We start from the raw sequence: 10,406 nt of genomic DNA, 5'->3' as shown, positions 1-10,406 counted from the left end.
ATTATCGTCCATATGTCTTACCGGAAGTGGTTCGTCTAAATGTCAATGTCCCTGTTAATGAACCATACAGGTGATTAGTTGTTCCAAGTTAACGATATATTTGCCTTTTTTTTACTCTCCTTTCATATCTTTCATGCTCCTCTTGCATTGGAAACCGCATTCATGGTTTATCGCAAAAACATCTCTTATCCCAGAATGCAACTTTCCTAGCACTAAACATGATTACAGTGCCATCATAAATTGTTCAGGAATATTTGTGAACTCTGTTATGATTTTTATAAAATTTTTATCTAGATACTTGGTCTAGTTATCTTTAACCATTTCCAACAGCACCATGCGTCTTAATTGCGGGAGGTTTGTTTGTTTGATTAATTAATTAACGTCATATTAACAACCAGTGTCATGTAAGGACGGCCTCACATGCATGCGGTGTGTTGCATGTATGAAGTGCGTGGTGCGTGTTTTTGGGAGACTGCGGTATGTTCGTGTTGTGTATTCTTGTATAGTGGAACTGTTGCCCTTTTTATTATGCTATATCACTGAAGCACGCCGCCGAAGACACCAAGCCAAACACTCCACCCGGTCACATTATGCTGACAACGAGCGAACCAGTCGTCCCACTCCGTTATGCTGTGCGCTAAGCAGGAGCAGAAACTACCACTTTTATAGACTTTGGTGTGTTTCAGCCAGGGGACAGAACCCAGAGCCTTCCTCACAGGGGCGAACGCTCAACCGAAGACCAAAAGTGAGGTGATGTTAAGGAAGACGTTAGGAAGAAAATAGCTGCAATATTGTAGCTCAAAAGACTTTTGGACAGAAAATGGCTGGGTACGAATTAGTCCCTATGTGTCGTAGTGGAGCACTGCCTCCGAAAATCAGTCGGGCATAGTTTTTCATACTTTTTTTGTAGGTTTCCGATTATTTTAAGCGTATACATGGATTTACATATCATTTTTGTCCAAAACAAACATAACTATCATTCTCAATATCTACCGTACAGCTCACAAGACGTCAAATTCACAATTTGTGGACTTGCCGTATATTTTCCCTTCAGAAAGATTTTCATATGTAATATGTAAAATAAATAATGCCTCGATGAGAATTTAATATTTTATGTGGTTCAATTTTATTGCCTAGTAGGTAAGCGACATTAAACAAGTACGATGAAATGCAAACAAATGTTTTATAATGGTTTGCATAATCATTAATTTGCTCCATTAACAGTAATGGGTACCTATTGTAGCTCTAAAGACGACACCATTTTCTGTCTAAAAGTCTTTTGAGCTACAATATTGCAGCTATCATTGATTATGTAGTAGGTAGAATGTGTTAATTAGTATGCACCCTCACCCCATGTTTTTTTCCTGATTCGTGACAAACGTACCGGAGATGCGTTACAAAATGGCGGTCTTCAAGACATATATAGAATATTTTAATCCAGTGGTGACGACGATGCAAAACATACACGTGTCGGTATCATATAATTAATCACCACAACGGACAGATATTAGTAAATTAATTACTATTGTCAATATGCATGTGATTAATTTTTTTTTTGTCGTCTCCCAACGGGTTTTTGCTCCTAAAGCTTGGAATGTAAATATTCTATAATGAAGGTCGTCATTTCCTGGAAACTGTCCACATGACATTCGAACTCGCAATCTAGAGGTAGAAGACGGATGTTAGGTATCAACTTGACCACTGAAGGATTAATTATTCATTGCTAAAGTAAACAAAGATAACAATAATCGACGTCTTCATTATTCCAAAACGGTCCCTCAGCCGGAGACCGAAGGAGAAGCTCCTATTCCCGGAGTAGGGAGACAAATTTAGAATCGACAAAGTCACAGGGACGCTAGAATAAAGAAATAAAAGTTCTCGTAATTTATCTTAATCTTAACGTTAAATGGTTAGTAGCTCTATTTGTGCTTCCGCTAAAAGGTCAAGGTAAGTAACGTGGTTAGTGAAGAGGAGCCGTCCAAATGACAGTGCCATTTAAAAAGTTGTGGATGAATGTGATCAACGAATAGTTTGTTCACTAAGGAACGTGCTCCTGAGTATAAAAAGTCAAAAAAGAGAAGAAGAAAAAAACACAGAAAAAGAAAGAACAAAGGGGGAAGAAAGAAAAAGAAAAAAAAGGAGAAAGAAGAAAAAAAAGAAGAAAGAAAACGAAAATGAAAAGCAAGAAAAAAAAGGAACATGCTCGTGGTAAATCAGTTACTTTCAAAATTACCTTCGGGTAAAATTCTTAGATTGATATAGATATACTTGTAGTTCCTCTTTCAAAGGTTGAAATAATACTGGGCAAATTCCATCGCCCTGCCGTACCCCTGACTGTATGTGTTAAAAAATCTCCTTCAATGAAAAAAGAAATGGGTTATTAATAATTTAAATTTTAATTAATAATAGTTGTATTTTTAAATAAATATATTTTTTCCAATCATTGCCCAACATTTTTTTAAATATTTTGTCTGTAACTTGGTTATTGTAACAGTTTGATGTTGTTAAATCGCAAAAATTACAAAATACCTAAATACACTTCAAAATTCGAAGGACGGCACATGTAACTTGAATTAGCGTGTTAAATTTCCAAATACTACATTTACAATTATTTGTTGTGTGTGATACGTTGATGCAGATTTAAAATGCTAACTGTTTTCCCGCCAGTCGGAACTCCTCGCCCACTTCTTCGAACATAGGTTGCGGAGAAAATGACGAGGTGATCCGATTGGTTTCCCGCATGCCACGTGCAGCGCTTCGACCTAAACTGAAAGACGCCTTCTTCAACTGTCAGACCTGTTGTCTGTAAATACAATCATGGAAATTATCTATATTAAACAGTTTATACATAGGGATTTGACACACATACATTTGTATTTCAAAAATTTTACGAAATCTGGTTATGCTCGATTTGTCAATTTTACGCTCCCGCGGCGAGCTCGACTGCAGTGTTTACACGTTGCAGAAGTCTTGTGGGATATACCGTGTAATTTATCTAGAGCGCTGTGTATTCGGTGGGCAAATTTGACAGATAGTCGTATCTAGACAAACATTTGTAAGGCATTTTCTAGGTTTACATTTACGTTAATGCAAATTCTTACCAGGTTGGACACAAATCTGCATATAGGTAAAAGTACTGGACTTGAGTAACAATTACGTATATGAGTAATAAATAAGTTCGCAAATGGAGGATTCTGTGAATCTATTTAACAATAAATATTTTTTATATGTTGCCAGGACCTCTTTCTACACAATATGGCCGAAGGTAGTTTACGGACATATCCGGTGCGTCGTTTCTATTTCATCAGTAGTCACAGTAATACGCTCCCATATCCGGCCCAACAAGAGTGTCCAATCTGTCTGGAACACCTTCGACACCCAAGGACACTTCCATGCCGTCACTCCTTCTGTCAAGATTGTCTTGTTAGCTACCTCAACACTACCGTCCCAAGTCGCACATTACCAGCATCATTCTCGTGTCCACTTTGCAGGAGGGACACATTACCACCAAGACCCTACGAAGGACGAGAATATTGGGCGATCCAGTTTCCAACCGACACGACGATTTCGAAATTGGATAATTTCGTTAAAACTTGCAAAGCATGTAAGAATACGAACGGATTTGACACTCCAGCTACAGTTTGGTGTAAAAACTGTAACGTCATGCTCTGTTCTTCATGCAAAGTGTGGTACCATGATGCTATTCATACCGGATGTGAATTCGAGATGATCAATATATACGGAAATGAAGTGAAGGAAACCCTAGTAATGCCCTGTATTTATAAATGTCGCCACCACCAAGAAGACATGAAATACTTCTGCGAGTATCACGAGGATTTTGCATGTTACGACTGTCTCTTTGTCGATCATGCGAGACGTATATGTAAGATTAACACCGTTGCTGAACATTACAAAAATCTGCAGAGAAATTTTAATCATGACATGTCGACAGTTCTACCCAATATGAAAGTTGAAACTGCCCGGATGACAAATGAAGTTACAGACTATATCTGGTACATTACCCGAGATACAGATACTGAACTGAGAAGCTTGAAAAATCACCGCGACAGGATGGTTCAGGAACTTGATGATTTATTCAAAAACATGACTGACATTGCCCTGGCTAGACTCGATGAAGAAAAAATAAAATCGGAGAAATCTCGTAAGATGTGTGAAATTCTGGGGAAATCCTTCCAACTCATGCACGGTATAGCAAGGTCCGCTTCTTTGAGCAATTGTAGCATGGAAAAGATAACTCTATACTGCCCTTCCCTTCACTCCGTCAGTACTGAGTGACACGAATGGAAGTAATTCTGGCAGACCAGAATGCAAATGGATACAAAGTACATTTTGTTCATTTGTGAAATTTAACTTTCGTGTCCTCAAACTTTTCGCGATGTGCAATTAGATATCGCGACTTGTAGTCTAAACAAGAAGACAAAATCGGCTGTATTTCGGAATAAAGATTTACAATGTAGGCATGTATCTAGTGATAAAAACAAATTTCGGGTTATTACACTTGTTTATGGCAATGAAAGATTTCATATTATCGAAAATCACTGGCAAAGATATAGCTATATACTTATTGATCTTGCCCATCTTAAATATATGTATGTATATAATCCCCAATCGAGAATCTTCGGCACTTTCCGTAAACGAGAAAATAGCATTTTCTCCTTTACGGAAAGTACTGAATATTCCCGATTTACTGTATAAGATATACGTTGTTACTGCAGGTAGCAGAACTGAATTCCGCTCTACATTAGGCTGATTGGAGTAACTTTGCAATTCATATTAGTCCTAATGAGCATTTCAAAGATATTCTTTTTTAATTTGTTTTGTTTGTTGTTTTTTCTTTTGTTCCGAGAGAAACGGCATTTTTATTTTTTATTTTTCTGAGGGTTTGGAATTATTCACAAATTTGAACCATTTTTGATTCTTGTTTTTGTTTTGTTTTGTTGCTTTTCCAAAGAAAAAAAAGCAATATATCAGGTTGTTATTAAATTAGTTTTCATCATTTCTAAATGTGTTTTTTTTTCATTTTTTTCTCTTTATTTGCAAAGGATTGACATACTCTATTCAAAACGCCTCAGGTTAAAATTCAAAAAGCAAATTATTCGTGGTTTTGACTGATTTCGGTCATATCACACCGTCACATAATAGTGGCTGAATATTGCAAACGAAAATGGGTCAAGCGAAAATGCACCATGTTGTATGGTTTTGGTTTTATTAGTTAAACGTCCTATTAACAGTCAGAGTCATTAAAGGATGTGCCAGGTGCATTCCCCTCATTCGATTTCGAACATATGCAACCCAGAGGTGGAGGGCTTGTGGTAATAGTGAGTGACTGCAGCATTGCACCAAGCGAATAGCGACAATGCGACATGCGAAGAGCGACAGTGGGGCGCAGTATTGTTCACTGAATGATGAAATGTCGCATTATCACTGGCGAATTGTCATTTTTTATTTGGCGCATTTTAAAGTTCTTTTACTTGATGAATTGTCGAATTATCGCATGGCGCATTGTCGCTTTTCGCATGGCACAGTCGCCAAATAACGCCAATGTGACAGTGCAACATGTCCGAAAATACCGTCATAGCTACGAGAGATTTTGACGACATTTCATGATCTTACCGGAACCTGTTATTCAATATGTGATATGGAATTAGACTTGGTTACAAATTGTGATAACGTCACAAAATTGGATGACAGCTATTAAGGAAGAATACGCTTGCTCTTCTCTATAACCTGGTCTTAATGTTTTTTCGTGACTGAATGGATAATTCGCACGTTTCGTTAAGCTCATCGGTATTTTATCTAGATTTTGGAGAAGCCGCGAAAAAATATCTATGCGTCCAACCACCCAGCGATTGAAATGTGTTGTTCTGGTTTTCACTGTGGGTACCCGTACACGGGATATTGGTATCGACTAGGCGGTGGCCTGTCACAGCAAGGGGAAGTTTTGCAATATTTTCACAGTTTTAATGTAATTAATGTATCTGAAACTATGGTCAGTTCAAGCTAAGTATATATCGCGTCCGTATGCGATCTGTCAACCCCCAGCGTCATATAGTTATGGAGGAATAGACATGAATCCAGGGTCACCTGTAGGGGGGTACCGCAATGAAAACGACTGTGAACTATTGTTCGTGATATTGAATTACTAGATTGTTCACGGTTATCATTTTAGGGTTGTATAGACGGGTTATGATATGGAAGTTTATGTTTAGGCCAATTTCATATTGTCGTGGCCATGGATGTTTCAACAAGACTGAAAATTTAGCTTTTGTACGGGGGCTTGCTAAACTGGTGTACGGGGAATTGGTTTATGTGATAAAAATGGTGTACGGGGGCTTGGCATAATTAAAATGACAAACTTCACAATATATTTAAAACAAATAGCGTCTAGTCGTCCAAAAGACAGATGTAAAGTTTTCTTCCGACGTTTATGTCTTCGTAGATCTCATGTAAAGATGTCAATTAAATGTAATAGTAGGCCTTCCAGACGAAGATGATGAATGTTGGCTGGTCTGTATATTCTGTATACAAGATCAGTTTGTTTGTTTGCTGGCAATTTTGTTAAATTATTTAACGGAGGGAATCATTTTGAGGAAGGAATTCCTGTACTTGTATTACACAACCATATAGCGCCGATTTCGATAAGAAATATAACTTCATCTGGTGGGATTCAAGTAATTTTACTTTTGAATTGTAAACCATGGCTACGAATATATATTTGTCATAGCGTTGTTTTGACATCGCGTTTGTACAAGAAAAACTCCAATCAGGTATTTCCCACAATGCTCCAACACAACGAAGGTGAGTAGTATAATTTAACATACATATTGTAGTTAATTGTAATATGTAATGATATTTACGGTGTAATGTTTGACAGAAAGTCTGTGACTCTCAGCAGCTGCAAAACTCATAATTACAGTTTTAAATATTGACGATGTATCATGCCAAAGAACTCTATAATTCGAGAATACAACACGGAGCTTCAGTTTAATGCACACTTGTCCAGATGTCACCCTTTACTGATATGGTTCCGTTTCTTACATTTTCCGTTTTAATTTTGCATCCTATCCTTATTTGTCAGATTTATTGTTTATCATTTGCAGTTATTTATCTTTATCTGAAGATAATGTTTTAATACGTTAATACTTTTAGTTGCCCAGACATAAAAATTAATTGAAAAGAACAGTTTTTGCCTGAATTGATCAAAATCAAAATGATTAATCATTCTACATAGCGTATCGTTTCAATCAGTAATTTGATAATCATATAGAACGCTATATATTGATATCTAGAAAGGAATATTTGGCTTAAAAAGCTGCGTGTCTCAACTCATCAACCAATTCGCCGTACAATCTTAAACCATGCTGCCGTACAATTAACATCCAAGCCCCCGTACACTTGATTTTTAACAACATGCAAGCCCCCGTACACAACGTGATTTTCACTGATTTATTTCGCAATCTTCATGACCTCAAAATTTGTCATCGGGGCGTGAGTTGCTTTCCTATGTTGTGAATTAGCCATAGAAAATGAATTCCGTTTTCAGAAAAGCATTAAATATTCATATCAGTGATTTATTTTGAACCGCCTTTTTCACTGCGGTACCCCCCTGCTTGTGTCCCTGGATTCATGTCTATTCCTCAATAACTATATGACGCTGGGGATTGACAGATCGCGTACGGACGCGATATATACTTAGCTTGAACTGACCAATAGTTACAGATACATTAATTACATTAAAACTGTGAAAATATTGCAAAACTTACCCTTGCTGTGACAGGTCACCGCCTCGTCGATACCAATATCCCGTGTACGCGTACCCGCAGTGGTTTTGGTGCTAAAATATCTTTTAATCTCGTGAGAAATAGCATTTACCTCAAAATATACTCTTCGTTCCAACGGAGATTTAAAATCAATTTTACAGCGATAAAGTACTTAAAAAACATTTTTGTCAATATAATTTTCCAACCAGTGTCACTATCATGAAACAGCCTTAACAAAGATTAATGTTAATTAATTTTCTGTGATGCTGGGAAATACCACTCTTTTACTGCTTAAAATGAAGTCTGTAGCAATTAATTGAATGGCAGTTCATGGATAGTAAGAAAAATGCCTACTGCATACAAAAATTTCAGGCAAAAGCTGAGATGACAAATACCCCTTACTGATATATACAGCCCTTCATCCTTAACTCTGACCACCGATTTCTATCCACTATGCACTAGTATGGTTGTTCGTTTGAAGAGCAGTCGTGTGCAGATTCATGAGCGACCATATCCATGGAAGAAAGCTCAGTAAAGCGTAAAACTTCCATTAACTTGTCACAATAAACACCTCCGTGAAGTTGATTCCTAGTTCCCAGTTCCTTATTCCATTACTTATTCGATTCCCTGATTACTTATTCGATTCCCTGATTACTTATTCAATTTCTAGCTACTAATTACCATCAGAAATGGTTGAAAATGCATTATTATGCATCACAATGATCTAGTTGACGTTTTAATTGCTCGTTAAGGGCCCATTACTTATTCGATTCCCTGATTACTTATTCGATTCCCTGATTACTTATTCAATTTCTAGCTACTAATTACCATCAGAAATGGTTCAAAATGCATTATTATGCATCACAATGATCTAGTTGACCTTTTAATTGCTCGTTAAGGGCCCATTACTTATTCGATTCCCTGATTACTTATTCGATTCCCTGATTACTTATTCAATTTCTAGCTACTAATTACCATCAGAAATGGTTCAAAATGCATTATTATGCATCACAATGATCTAGTTGACCTTTTAATTGCTCGTTAAGGGCCCATTACTTATTCGATTCCCTGATTACTTATTCGATTCCCTAATTACTTATTCAATTTCTAGCTACTAATTACCATCAGAAATGGTTCAAAATGCATTATTATGCATCACAATGATCTAGTTGACCTTTTAATTGCTCGTTAAGGGCCCATTACTTATTCGATTCCCTGATTACTTATTCGATTCCCTGATTACTTATTCGATTCCCTGATTACTTATTCAATTTCTAGCTACTAATTACCATCAGAAATGGTTCATAATGCATTATTATGCATCACAATAATCTAGTTGACCTTTTAATTGCTCGTTAAGGGCCCATTACTTATTCGATTCCCTGATTACTTATTCGATTCCCTGATTACTTATTCAATTTCTAGCTACTAATTACCATCAGAAATGGTTCATAATGCATTATTATGCATCACAATAATCTAGTTGACCTTTTAATTGCTTGTTAAGGGCCCATTACTTATTCGATTCCCTGATTACTTATTCGATTCCCTGATTACTTATTCGATTCCCTGATTACTTATTCGATTTCTAGCTACTAATTACCATCAGAAATGGTTCAAAATGCATTATTATGCATCACAATGATCTAGTTGACCTTTTAATTGCTCGTTAAGGGCCCATTACTTATTCGATTCCCTGATTACTTATTCGATTCCCTGATTACTTATTCAATTTCTAGCTACTAATTACCATCAGAAATGGTTCAAAATGCATTATTATGCATCACAATGATCTAGTTGACCTTTTAATTGCTCGTTAAGGGCCCATTACTTATTCGATTCCCTGATTACTTATTCGATTCCCTGATTACTTATTCGATTCCCTGATTACTTATTCAATTTCTAGCTACTAATTACCATCAGAAATGGTTCAAAATGCATTATTATGCATCACAATGATCTAGTTGACCTTTTAATTGCTCGTTAAGGGCCCATTACTTATTCGATTCCCTGATTACTTATTCGATTCCCTAATTACTTATTCAATTTCTAGCTACTAATTACCATCAGAAATGGTTCATAATGCATTATTATGCATCACAATAATCTAGTTGACCTTTTAATTGCTCGTTAAGGGCCCATTACTTATTCGATTCCCTGATTACTTATTCGATTCCCTGATTACTTATTCGATTCCCTGATTACTTATTCAATTTCTAGCTACTAATTACCATCAGAAATGGTTCATAATGCATTATTATGCATCACAATAATCTAGTTGACCTTTTAATTGCTCGTTAAGGGCCCATTACTTATTCGATTCCCTGATTACTTATTCGATTCCCTGATTACTTATTCAATTTCTAGCTACTAATTACCATCAGAAATGGTTCATAATGCATTATTATGCATCACAATAATCTAGTTGACCTTTTAATTGCTTGTTAAGGGCCCATTACTTATTCGATTCCCTGATTACTTATTCGATTCCCTGATTACTTATTCAATTTCTAGCTACTAATTACCATCAGAAATGGTTCAAAATGCATTATTATGCATCACAATGATCTAGTTGACCTTTTAATTGCTCGTTAAGGGCCCATTACTTATTCGATTCCCTGATTA

General features: G+C 36.4%; 1 protein-coding gene across 1 annotated transcript; it reads left to right on the top strand.

Moving 5' to 3' along the window:
- Positions 1–2,670: 2,670 nt before the first annotated feature.
- LOC138332839 (E3 ubiquitin-protein ligase TRIM56-like) lies at positions 2,671–5,258 on the top strand. The gene is made up of 2 exons (XM_069280799.1): positions 2,671–2,805; positions 3,238–5,258. The coding sequence occupies exon 2, from the start codon at positions 3,256–3,258 to the stop codon at positions 4,294–4,296; it is 1,041 nt and encodes a 346-aa protein (XP_069136900.1). The 5' UTR covers positions 2,671–2,805; positions 3,238–3,255; the 3' UTR covers positions 4,297–5,258.
- Positions 5,259–10,406: the final 5,148 nt, after the last annotated feature.

This window comes from Argopecten irradians, chromosome 10 (assembly GCF_041381155.1).
Source record: "Argopecten irradians isolate NY chromosome 10, Ai_NY, whole genome shotgun sequence".
NCBI classification, from domain to species: domain Eukaryota; kingdom Metazoa; phylum Mollusca; class Bivalvia; order Pectinida; family Pectinidae; genus Argopecten; species Argopecten irradians.
This window is presented reverse-complemented; position numbering and strand designations above follow the sequence as displayed.

Excerpts from the sequence above, each read along its gene's own strand:
- LOC138332839 (XM_069280799.1), top strand. The coding sequence starts at position 3,256 with ATGGCCGAAGGTAGTTTACGGACATATCCGGTGCGTCGTTTCTATTTC.